The 12,816-nt window shown below is 64.5% G+C and overlaps 1 protein-coding gene across 2 annotated transcripts in view; it reads right to left on the bottom strand.

Annotated features, from left to right (window-relative positions):
* Positions 1–2,786: 2,786 nt before the first annotated feature.
* Positions 2,787–12,816, bottom strand: part of LOC102455798 (dedicator of cytokinesis protein 2-like) — a 336,752-nt gene continuing 326,722 nt past the window's right edge. For both annotated transcript variants that reach the window (XM_075917669.1, XM_075917670.1), the window contains 3 exons: positions 3,607–3,707; positions 3,430–3,488; positions 2,787–3,001 (listed from right to left, as the gene is read on the bottom strand). In XM_075917669.1, coding sequence (XP_075773784.1) covers positions 2,802–3,001; positions 3,430–3,488; positions 3,607–3,707 — 360 coding nt within the window. In that variant the 3' untranslated portion in view covers positions 2,787–2,801. The remainder of the gene's footprint in view (positions 3,002–3,429; positions 3,489–3,606; positions 3,708–12,816) is intronic.

The following is a 12,816-nucleotide window of genomic DNA, read 5'->3' as shown; positions in this document are numbered from 1 at the left end:
GCCCAGCACTCACAATGCCCCCCCTGCCTCGCCCCGCAGGCTCCAGCCGGCCTGGCCCAGCACTCACAATGCCCCCCCGCCTCGCCCCGCGAGCTCCAGCCAGCCTGGGCCCAGCACTCACAATGCCCCCCCGTCTCGCCCCGCAGGCTCCAGCCAGCCTGGGCCCAGCACTCACAATGCCCCCCTGCCTCGCCCCGCGCGCTCCAGCCGGCCTGGGCCCAGCACTCACAATGCCCCCCCGCCTCGCCCCGCGAGCTCCAGCCGGCCTGGCCCAGCACTCACAATGCCCCCCTGCCTCGCCCCGCGCGCTCCAGCCGGCCTGGCCCAGCACTCACAATGCCCCCCTGCCTCGCCCCGCGAGCTCCAGCCGGCCTGGCCCAGCACTCACAATGCCCCCCTGCCTCGCCCCGCGAGCTCCAGCCGGCCTGGCCCAGCACTCACAATGCCCCCCCGCCTCGCCCCGCGCGCTCCAGCCGGCCTGGGCCCAGAACTCACAATGCCCCCCCCGCCTCGCCCCGCGAGCTCCAGCCGGCCTGGCCCAGCACTCACAATGCCCCCCTGCCTCGCCCCGCGAGCTCCAGCCGGCCTGGCCCAGCACTCACAATGCCCCCCCGCCTCGCCCCGCGGGCTCCAGCCGGCCTGGGCCCAGAACTCACAATGCCCCCCCCGCCTCGCCCCGCGAGCTCCAGCCGGCCTGGCCCAGCACTCACAATGCCCCCCCGCCTCGCCCCGCGAGCTCCAGCCGGCCTGGCCCAGCACTCACAATGCCCCCCCGCCTCGCCCCGCGAGCTCCAGCCGGCCTGGCCCAGCACTCACAATGCCCCCCCGCCTCGCCCCGCGCGCTCCAGCCGGCCTGGGCCCAGCACTCACAATGCCCCCCCGCCTCGCCCCGCGAGCTCCAGCCGGCCTGGCCCAGCACTCACAATGCCCCCCTGCCTCGCCCCGCGAGCTCCAGCCGGCCTGGCCCAGCACTCACAATGCCCCCCCGCCTCGCCCCGCGGGCTCCAGCCGGCCTGGGCCCAGAACTCACAATGCCCCCCCCGCCTCGCCCCGCGAGCTCCAGCCGGCCTGGCCCAGCACTCACAATGCCCCCCCGCCTCGCCCCGCGAGCTCCAGCCGGCCTGGCCCAGCACTCACAATGCCCCCCCGCCTCGCCCCGCGAGCTCCAGCCGGCCTGGCCCAGCACTCACAATGCCCCCCCGCCTCGCCCCGCGCGCTCCAGCCGGCCTGGGCCCAGCACTCACAATGCCCCCCCGCCTCGCCCTGCGCGCTCCAGCCGGCCTGGGCCCAGCACTCACAATGCCCCCCCGCCTCGCCCCGCGCGCTCCAGCCAGCCTGGGCCCAGCACTCACAATGCCCCCCCGCCTCGCCCCGCAGGCTCCAGCCAGCCTGGGCCCAGCACTCACAATGCCCCCCCGCCTCGCCCCGCGCGCTCCAGCCGGCCTGGCCCAGCACTCACAATGCCCCCCCGCCTCGCCCCGCGCGCTCCAGCCGGCCTGGGCCCAGCACTCACAATGCCCCCCCGCCTCGCCCCGCAGGCTCCAGCCGGCCTGGCCCAGCACTCACAATGCCCCCCTGCCTCGCCCCGCGCGCTCCAGCCGGCCTGGGCCCAGCACTCACAATGCCCCCCCGCCTCGCCCCTTGAGCTCCAGCCGGCCTGGGCCCAGCACTCACAATGCCCCCCCCCGCCTCGCCCCGCGAGCTCCAGCCGGCCTGGGCCCAGCACTCACAATGCCCCCCTGCCTCGCCCCGCGCGCTCCAGCCGGCCTGGGCCCAGCACTCACAATGCCCCCCCGCCTCGCCCCGCGCGCTCCAGCCGGCCTGGGCCCAGCACTCACAATGCCCCCCCGCCTCGCCCCGCAGGCTCCAGCCGGCCTGGGCCCAGCACTCACAATGCCCCCCCCGCCTCGCCCCGCGAGCTCCAGCCAGCCTGGGCCCTGCACTCACAATGCCCCCCCGCCTCGCCCCGCAGGCTCCAGCCGGCCTGGCCCAGCACTCACAATGCCCCCCCTGCCTCGCCCCGCAGGCTCCAGCCGGCCTGGCCCAGCACTCACAATGCCCCCCCGCCTCGCCCCTTGAGCTCCAGCCGGCCTGGCCCAGCACTCACAATGCCCCCCCGCCTCGCCCCGCGGGCTCCAGCCGGCCTGGCCCAGCACTCACAATGCCCCCCCGCCTCGCCCCGCAGGCTCCAGCCGGCCTGGGCCCAGCACTCACAATGCCCCCCCGCCTCGCCCCGCGAGCTCCAGCCGGCCTGGCCCAGCACTCACAATGCCCCCCCGTCTCGCCCCGCAGGCTCCAGCCGGCCTGGCCCAGCACTCACAATGCCCCCCCGCCTCGCCCCGCAGGCTCCAGCCGGCCTGGGCCCAGCACTCACAATGCCCCCTCGCCTCGCCCCGCGAGCTCCAGCCAGCCTGGGCCCAGCACTCACAATGCCCCCCCCGCCTCGCCCCGCAGGCTCCAGCCAGCCTGGGCCCAGCACTCACAATGCCCCCCCGCCTCGCCCCTTGAGCTCCAGCCGGCCTGGGCCCAGCACTCACAATGCTCCCCCGCCTCGCCCCGCGAGCTCCAGCCGGCCTGGCCCAGCACTCACAATGCCCCCCCCGTCTCGCCCCGCGCGCTCCAGCCAGCCTGGGCCCAGCACTCACAATGCCCCCCCGCCTCGCCCCGCGCGCTCCAGCCGGCCTGGGCCCAGCACTCACAATGCCCCCCCGCCTCGCCCCGCGAGCTCCAGCCGGCCTGGCCCAGCACTCACAATGCCCCCCCGTCTCGCCCCGCGCGCTCCAGCCGGCCTGGCCCAGCACTCACAATGCCCCCCTGCCTCGCCCCGCGCGCTCCAGCCGGCCTGCACTCACCATGCCAAAGGCCTTGGTCAGCTGGTACTCGCACAGCATCATGTCGAAGAAGATGGGGATGGTGGATCTGCGCAGCTCCAGCTCGGGCACCAGTGTCATCTCCAGGATGGGGCCCACCATTCCCGGGATAAAACGGATCTTGTGGTGGCCTGGGGCAGACAGAACGGGCCTGGTGGGAAGGCCCCTCCCAGCCCTCTCCACGGGTGCAGAGCCCGTTCCTTCCTGCTGTGGGCAGCAGCTGGGAGGATCTCCTGGGGCCCTGGCAGCACCCCCCCGCCTGCCCGGCCCCAGGGGACACCCACAGGCAGGGCCGCTGGAGCCCTCTAGCAGGCTCCCCCGCAGGCTCTTTCTCTCGCCCAGGTGCCCGGCTGCGGGCGCGCAGGACAGAGCGAAGGGGCCAGGCAGGGACTGAGCCAGGCGTAAGCCGAGCTATCTGTTCCTTGTCCCCGGCCAAGGGAAGGCCAGTCCCTGCGCAGGACAGCGCCTTGCCAGGGGTTACTGGGTACGGCCACAGACCAGAGCGAACCCAGCGCTCATGCCCCTGCTACAGCTCATCACAGGGCCGGCCCCGCCTCACCGAGCTTGTACCACATGTCCCGGATGGCAGCGCCGATGGTGGCTCTCATGTCTCCATACCTGGTGGGAAAAGGAGAGGGGAAGGAGTCTTGTTCTGCCTGGCCAGAGGGGCGTCAGTAAGGGCAGACTGGGAAGGTGGGCCTCTAGGAGCCCCCGGGGAGACAGGCAGGCGGCTCACTTGGCTAGGATGGCGGTGCGCTTGGCCTGGGAGAAGTTCTCCAGCTGCAGGGAATCCTGGGTGAGGAAGGCAACTGCCAGGTGGAAATAATTGTTCCAAAGCTGTAAAGAGAAGCTGCGTCAAAGGTGGCTCCCGGGATGTCAGGGGCCTGGGCGGCGGGGCCCCAAGGTGCAGGACCCCAGAGCTGGGGTTGCAAAACCCTCTTTTGCTTATTGCTTTGTTACCACGCTCCTCAGCTCCCTGCTGCTTCTCTCCTGTGTCACTCACCTTGTGGGCTGAAACAAAGCAGGGCTACGGAGCACTATGACGACTAACAAGATGGTTTCTGGTCTTTCTAGTGCTCCACAGCCCTGGCTTTTGTGTCAGCTACACCAGCCTCACACGGCTGCATCTCTATCCCCTTGTGGGGGTAACTGGGGAGCCGAGCTGAGCTGTCTGAGGAAGGAAGCTCAGGGCACTAGGTACGTTACCCGTTACCCGTTACAAAGATCGCTTCCCCAGTTATCACCTCTAACATCAGTAGCTCCCAGACATTCACCTCCCCCCATCCCCCTTCTGCTCGGAAATGGGATTTGTCCTTTCACGTGTGTTCAGGGTTTGATTGTACCCTTTGGTATACATGGTCGTGCCGATTTTCTGCCACTATTTGATCTGAGGAAGTGGGTCTGGCCTACGAAAGCCCATCACCTAATAAACCATCTGGTTAGTCTTTACAGTGCTGCATGGTCCTGTCTTTTGCTTTAGGTACATTTGGGTTAGTCGCCGCTACACTGCAGTTGAGGAAAAGGAAAAGCAGCCGTGGTCTAGTGAAGACATGCTCATTGGAACCCAAAGGGGCGCTCCCGTCGCTGCCGCTCGTCCTGCTTCTACAAGGAGTGGGGGAAGTTGAAGGGAGAGCCTGCTGGTCATGAGGCACGGGGGAGCCACCAGGCCCTGCCTCCAGGACTCTCAGGCGGCAGGTAGAAGAGAAAGTCTACTGGCTCCCAGGGACACAATGTAGTGCAGACTGGTTGTTACAGGAACCGGGAGCAGCCGCTGCAGGGCCCCTGACTGCCCCCCAGGCCAGCTAGGCTCCCCTCTCCCCAAGCCAGCAGAAAAACTAAACTCAGAGCCCAGTAACTCTGGGCAGCCCCGCCCCTCCACTGACCTGCTTCCAGGGCCCCAGGTGTGATCTGACTGTCACTGGCTGCATCTTCCCCTAGGGCAGGGGTCTCCAACCTTTTTACACCCAAGATCACTTTTTAAATCTCCGAGCAGGCGAAGAGCTACTGCCCCGCCCATTTCTTGAAGCCCCGCCCTCTCTATTCTCCTCCTGTCCATCACTTGCTATCCCCAGCCCTTACTTACACACTCTGGGTATGTCTACACTACAACGTTAATTCAAACTAACTTAGTTCGAATTAGTTAATTCGAACTAAGCTAATTCGAACTAACGCGTCTAGAACTAAAAACTAGTTTGAATTAGCGTTTTGCTAATTCGAACTAGCAAGTCCACATTAAGTGGACCCTGAACAGAGGTTAAGGATGGCCGGAAGCAGTGCCGGCAGGGCATCAGAGGAGGACTTAGAGCGTGGAGATGCTGTCTCAGGCTAGCCGAGGGCTGTGCTTAAAGGGACCCGACCCCCACCCCGGACAGACAGTTCTCAGGGGTGCCCCGCTTGCAAAGCAGTCCTGGCTTGGAGTGCCCTGAGTGCCCACAATGGGCACATCACACCACTCGGCCATCAGCCCGGCTGCACTTGCCGCAGGCTGCCATCTGGGGAGAGGGGACAATTGGGGGGCTGCAGGAGAGCTTCCACCCCCAGAAGCCCGCAGAGCCAGCCCAGTCCTCCCCATCAGGGGCTCGTACCCCATTCCTCCCTCACCTCCTTCCACTTACCCTTCCCTAGCCCCCCTTCTTATTGATGTACAAAATAAAGATAACGTTTCTTCCAACATTGACTCTGTCTTTATTGAACAAAACTGGGGGAGACTGGGAAAAGGAGGTGGGAGAGGGGAAGAGAAAGGCTGGGAGAGGGGAGGGCAACTAACATGATCAGGGGTTGGGAACAGGTCCCAGATGAAGAGAGGCTACAGAGACTGGGACTGTTCAGCTTAGAAAAGAGGAGAAGGAGCGGGGACAGGATAGAGGTCTCTAAAAGCAGGGGTTGGGTGGAGAGGGTGCATTCAGAAAAGTTCTTCAGGAGTTCCCATAAAGAAGGACTAGAGGACACCAGAGGGGAGTGGGGACAGAGTTCGGGGGCTGGGGACGGGCGTGGGGACGGGAGTGGGGACAGAGTTCGGGGACAGGGGAGTGGGGACAGAGTTCTGTGGCTGGGGACAGGGGAGTGGGGACAGAGTTCTGTGGCTGGGGACAGGGGAGTGGGGACAGAGTTCTGTAGCTGGGGACAGGGGAGTGGGGACAGAGTTCTGTGGCTGGGGACAGGGGAGTGGGGACAGAGTTCTGTGGCTGGGGACAGGAGAGTGGGGACAGAGTTCTGTGGCTGGGGACAGGGCAGTGGGGACAGAGTTCTGTGGCTGGGGACAGGGGAGTGGGGACAGAGTTCTGTGGCTGGGGACAGGGGAGTGGGGACAGAGTTCTGTGGCTGGGGACAGGGGAGTGGGGACAGAGTTCTGTGGCTGGGGACAGGGGAGCGGGGACAGAGTTCTGTGGCTGGGGACAGGGGAGCGGGGACAGAGTTCTGTAGCTGGGGACAGGGGAGCGGGGACAGAGTTCTGTAGCTGGGGACAGGGGAACGGGGACAGAGTTCTGTGGCTTGGGACAGGGGAGCGGGGACAGAGTTCTGTAGCTGGGGACAGGGGAGCGGGGACAGAGTTCTGTAGCTGGGGACAGGGGAGTGGGGACAGAGTTCTGTAGCTGGGGACAGGGGAGTGGGGACAGAGTTCTGTGGCTGGGGACAGGGGAGGGGGACAGAGTTCTGTAGCTGGGGACAGGGGAGTGGGGACAGAGTTCTGTGGCTGGGGACAGGGGAGGGGGGACAGAGTTCGGGGGCTGGGGACAGGGGAGCGGGGACAGAGTTCTGTAGCTGGGGATGGGAGTGGGGACAGAGTTCGGGGGCTGGGGACAGGGGAGTGGGGACAGAGTTCTGTAGCTGGGGACAGGGGAGCGGGGACAGAGTTCTGTGGCTGGGGACAGGGGAGCGGGGACAGAGTTCTGTAGCTGGGGACAGGGGAGCGGGGACAGAGTTCTGTAGCTGGGGACAGGGGAGTGGGGACAGAGTTCTGTAGCTGGGGACAGGGGAGCGGGGACAGAGTTCTGTGGCTGGGGACAGGGGAGTGGGGACAGAGTTCTGTGGCTGGGGACAGGGGAGCGGGGACAGAGTTCTGTGGCTGGGGACGGGAGTGGGGACAGAGTTCTGTAGCTGGGGACAGGGGAGCGGGGACAGAGTTCTGTGGCTGGGGACAGGGGAGCGGGGACAGAGTTCTGTGGCTGGGGACGGGAGTGGGGACAGAGTTCTGTAGCTGGGGACAGGGGAGTGGGGACAGAGTTCTGTGGCTGGGGACGGGAGTGGGGACAGAGTTCTGTAGCTGGGGACAGGGGAGTGGGGACAGAGTTCTGTGGCTGGGGACGGGAGTGGGGACAGAGTTCTGTAGCTGGGGACAGGGGAGTGGGGACAGAGTTCTGTGGCTGGGGACAGGGGAGTGGGGACAGAGTTCTGTGGCTGGGGACAGGGGAGTGGGGACAGAGTTCTGTAGCTGGGGACAGGGGAGCGGGGACAGAGTTCTGTGGCTGGGGACAGGGGAGTGGGGACAGAGTTCTGTAGCTGGGGACGGGAGTGGGGACAGAGTTCTGTGGCTGAGGACAGGGGAGCGGGGACAGAGTTCTGTGGCTGGGGACAGGGGAGCGGGGACAGAGTTCTGTGGCTGGGGACAGGGGAGCGGGGACAGAGTTCTGTAGCTGGGGACAGGGGAGCGGGGACAGAGTTCTGTAGCTGGGGACAGAGGAGTGGGGACAGAGTTCTGTAGCTGGAGACGGGAATGGGGACAGAGTTCTGTAGCTGGGGATGGGAGTGGGGACAGAGTTCTGTAGCTGGGGACAGGGGAGCGGGGACAGAGTTCTGTGGCTGGGGACAGGGGAGCAGGGACAGAGTTCTGTAGGTGGGGACGGGAGTGGGGACAGAGTTCTGTAGCTGGGGACAGGGGAGTGGGGACAGAGTTCTGTGGCTGGGGACAGGGGAGTGGGGACAGAGTTCTATAGCTGGGGACAGGAGTGGGAACAGAGTTCGGGGGCTGGGGACAGGGGAGTGGGGACAGAGTTCTGTAGGTGGGGACGGGAGTGGGGACAGAGTTCTGTAGCTGGGGACAGGGGAGTGGGGACAGAGTTCTGTGGCTGGGGACAGGGGAGTGGGGACAGAGTTCGGGGGCTGGGGACGGGAGTGGGGACAGAGTTCAGGGACTGGGGACGGGAGTGGGGACAGAGTTCTGTGGCTCAGGACTGGGGGTGGGGTCTGGGAAGCGGGGAGTGCGGACAGGGGGGCAGGGTGCCAGTGGAAGCAGAGAGTCCCCTGCATCTGCCTCCTCTCAGGATTCTCCCTCTCCGCCCCTCGAGGGAAGCCAGCATGTGCCTCCTCTGGGCCCGACTCCCCCCCTGTGGAGCAGGGAAACCCTGCGTGTGCCTGCCCTGGGGCCAAACCCTCCTCCCGTGGCGGGGCCAAATCCCCGTGGGCACCTGCCCCAGGGCCAAACCTCCCTCCCATGGCGCGGCCCGGCCCAGCCAACCTGCTCCCCTCCCGCAGCGCGGCCAAACCCCGGGGCCGACCCCCGCTCCCGTGGTGCAGGGAAATCCCTGCGCTCAGCTCACCCCTCCGGCGCCGGGAAGCCTCCGCACTCTTCCTCCAGGGCCGACGCCCCTTCCCCCAGCATGCAACAGAACTGTGGGAGGGGAGCAGCCAGCGCACCTCCGGAACCCCCAGGCTTCAGACAGGACTGCCATCCACCCAGGAAGCCGGCACTACACCAGAGGTAGGTAGTGGGGATTCTCGGGGGTAGGGGGAAAATGGGGGTGGGGTTCCCGAACACCTTGCGATCAACTGGTCGGGGCCTCGCGATCGACCAGTCAATCGCGATCGACGGGTTGGTGACCACAGCCTTAGGGTCAAGTGTGTGGCTGGCCTGGGCCCTTCCCCCCATGCCTCCCTCTGGAGTTCTCCCCCAGAGATCCCAGCCCCCATGCTTGCACGCACTCACGCATGCATGCACACACGCACAGAGTCACTGCAGCACTGTCCAGTAGGAATCTCACAGCACAACGAAGAAACGGCGAACACAATCCCCTGTGTCTCGTCTTCCTGCAGTGTGGACGGCACCAAAAGTCAACTTCAGAGACTTCGGCTTAAGCTAGGCAATTAACGGTGCTGAAGGTGTAAATCTGAATTCGAACTTGCGCCCTCGTGTAGCCCGGGGTTAAGGTGTCTGATTTATGCTACAGCATGTTAGGGTTGGTTAGTTACATTTCATTAGAACACCTGGTCACAGCATACCTGACAATAGGACTCTATCCATTGGGGCAAACAGGAAGGGGGTAGAAAAAACAAGGGGAAAAGGAAACGGGATTCATGCTGGCTGGAAGTGAACCCCAATAAACACTGAATTGTTTGCAGCACCCTTGCGCGAAGGACCAGGCAAGTGGGAGGGGGAAGGGACCAGACACCATTTAAACTCCTCCTCCGCCTGACCTGGGTCCTAATCATTTTCAGCTTTGTGAAACTGGTCCTATTCGAGCTCCATGTCGATCTGTCTCTGGCCGGGACTTGATTCTGCTTGCGCAGTTCCGATGGGCCCATACAGGGTCTCTTGTTCCAGGCTCCCCTTCGGTTTTGGCTCTGCAATCAGCTCCTTTTTGCCAGGACAAGGGTTGCGGAGGAATTCCCTGCTTCGGGCTGCCAGCCCTTTAGAGTTGGGGGGAAGAGGCCAGGAACCAGAGATGTATGTGTGGGGCAGGGGCAGGAAGCAGAGGCAGGAGGGGGCGGGGTAAGCTAGGCACTAGAGATACACGGGGGCAGGAAACAGGGACATGAGGTGGGGCAAGGCACCAGAGATGGGGGGAGGGGCAGGAAGCGGGGACAATGGACAAGGCACCAGAGCAGGCCCATGTAAAGCATTAGCTAAAATGCTGGCCAAGGCCTGTGCCCTTCCCACCGCTGCTGCAGGCCTCGCAATGCCCCCTCTGCTGGGCAGAGCCAGAGGACGCGGGCAGAGGCCCTCCCAGAGAATGCTCCCTCTAACCTTTCCCGTCCATGTGCAGATTTCCCGGCCTCGCGCCGATTTCCCGCCCACGTGCCGATTTCCCGCCCACGTGCCGATTTCCCGCCCACGTGCCGATTTCCCGCCCACGTGCTGATTTCCCAGCCTTGTACCGATTTCCCGCCCACGTGCCGATTTCCCGCCCACGTGCCGATTTCCTGCCCACGTGCCGATTTCCCGCCCACGTGCCGATTTCCCGCCCACGTGCCGATTTCCCGCCCACGTGCTGATTTCCCAGCCTTGTACCGATTTCCCGCCCACGTGCCGATTTCCTGCCCACGTGCCGATTTCCCGCCCACGTGCCGATTTCCTGCCCACGTGCCGATTTCCCGCCCACGTGCTGATTTCCCAGCCTTGCACCGATTTCCCGCCCACATGCCGATTTCCTGCCCACGTGCCGATTTCCCAGCCTTGAACCGATTTCCCGCCCACGTGCCGATTTCCCACCCACGTGCCGATTTCCTGCCCACGTGCTGATTTCCCAGCCTTGCACCGATTTCCCGCCCACATGCCGATTTCCTGCCCACGTGCCGATTTCCCAGCCTTGAACCGATTTCCCGCCCACGTGCCGATTTCCTGCCCACATGCCGATTTCCTGTCCACATGCCGATTTCCCAGCCTTGCACCGATTTCCCGCCCACATACCGATTTCCTGCCCACGTGCCGATTTCCCAGCCTTGAACCGATTTCCCGCCCACGTGCCGATTTCCTGCCCACGTGCCGATTTCCCAGCCTTGCACCGATTTCCCGCTCACGTGCCGATTTCCTGCCCACGTGCCGATTTCCCAGCCTTGAACCGATTTCCCGCCCACGTGCCGATTTCCCAGCCTCACGCTGATGTCCTGCACCGATTTCCCGCCCACATGCGGATTTCCCAGCCTTGCACCGATTTCCTGCCCATGTGCCAATTTCCCACCCACGTGCCAATTTTCTGCCCAATGCCGATTTCCCAGCCTCACGCCGATTTCCCACCCACGTGCCGATTTCCCAGCCTTGCACCGATTTCCCGCCCACGTGCCGATTTCCCGCCCACGTGCCGATTTCCCAGCCTTGCACCGATTTCCCGCCTATGTGCTGATTTCCCACCCACGTGCCGATTTCCCAGCCTTGCGCCGATTTCCCGCCCACGTGCCGATTTCCCAGCCTTGCACCGATTTCCCGCCCACATGCCGATTTCCTGCCCACGTGCCGATTTCCCAGCCTTGCACCGATTTCCCGCCCACATGCCGATTTCCTGCCCACGTGCCGATTTCCCAGCCTTGAACCGATTTCCCGCCCACGTGCCGATTTCCCGCCCACATGCCGATTTCCCGCCCACGTGCCGATTTCCTGCCCACGTGCCGATTTCCCAGCCTTGCACCGATTTCCCGCCCACGTGCCGATTTCCCGCCCACGTGCCGATTTCCCGCCCACGTGCCGATTTCCTGCCCACGTGCCGATTTCCCAGCCTTGAACCGATTTCCCACCCACGTGCCGATTTCCCAGCCTTGCACCGATTTCCTGCCCACGTGCCGATTTCCCAGCCTTGCACCGATTTCCCACCCACGTGCCGATTTCCTGCCCACGTGCCGATTTCCTGCCCACGTGCCGATTTCCCAGCCTTGCACCGATTTCCTGCCCACGTGCCGATTTCCCAGCCTTGCACCGATTTCCCGCCCACGTGCCGATTTCCTGCCCACGTGCCGATTTCCCGCCCACGTGCCGATTTCCCAGCCTTGAACCGATTTCCCGCCCACGTGCCGATTTCCCAGCCTTGCACCGATTTCCTGCCCACGTGCCGATTTCCCAGCCTTGCACCGATTTCCCGCCCACGTGCCGATTTCCTGCCCACGTGCCAATTTCCCGCCCACGTGCCGATTTCCCAGCCTTGAACCGATTTCCCACCCACGTGCCGATTTCCCAGCCTTGCACCGATTTCCTGCCCACGTGCCGATTTCCCAGCCTTGCACCGATTTCCCACCCACGTGCCGATTTCCTGCCCACGTGCCGATTTCCTGCCCACGTGCCGATTTCCCAGCCTTGCACCGATTTCCTGCCCACGTGCCGATTTCCCAGCCTTGCACCGATTTCCCGCCCACGTGCCGATTTCCCGCCCACGTGCCGATTTCCCGCCCACGTGCCGATTTCCCAGCCTTGAACCGATTTCCCGCCCACGTGCCGATTTCCTGCCCACGTGCCGATTTCCCGCCCACGTGCCGATTTCCTGCCCACGTGCCGATTTCCCAGCCTTGCACCGATTTCCCGCCCACGTGCCGATTTCCCGCCCACGTGCCGATTTCCCGCCCACGTGCCGATTTCCCAGCCTTGAACCGATTTCCCGCCCACGTGCCGATTTCCCAGCCTCACGCCGATGTCCTGCACCGATTTCCCGCCCACATGCGGATTTCCCAGCCTTGCACCGATTTCCTGCCCATGTGCCAATTTCCCACCCACGTGCCAATTTTCTGCCCAATGCCGATTTCCCAGCCTCACGCCGACTTCCCGCCCACACGCCGATTTCTCAGCCTCATGCCGATTTCCCACCCACGTGCCGATTTCCCAGCCTTGCACCGATTTCCCGCCTACGTGCTGATTTCCCGCCCACGTGCCGATTTCCCAGCCTTGCATCGATTTCCCGCCTACGTGCTGATTTCCCACCCACGTGCCGATTTCCCAGCCTTGCACCGATTTCCCGCCCACGTGCCTATTTCCCAGCCTTGCACCGATTTCCCACCCACGTGCCGATTTCCCAGCCTTGCACCGATTTCCCGCCTACGTGCTGATTTCCCACCCACGTGCCGATTTCCCAGCCTTGCACTGATTTCCCGCCCACGTGCCGATTTCCCAGCCTTGAACCGATTTCCCGCCCACGTGCCGATTTCCCAGCCTCACGCCGATGTCCTGCACCGATTTCCCGCCCACATGCGGATTTCCCAGCCTTGCACCGATTTCCTGCCCATGTGCCAATTTCCCACCCACGTGCCAATT

This window comes from Pelodiscus sinensis, unplaced genomic scaffold, assembly GCF_049634645.1.
Source record: "Pelodiscus sinensis isolate JC-2024 unplaced genomic scaffold, ASM4963464v1 ctg107, whole genome shotgun sequence".
NCBI lineage: Eukaryota > Metazoa > Chordata > Testudines > Trionychidae > Pelodiscus > Pelodiscus sinensis.
The sequence above is the reverse complement of the archived record's forward strand: the minus strand, read 5'-3'. Positions and strand labels throughout refer to the sequence as shown.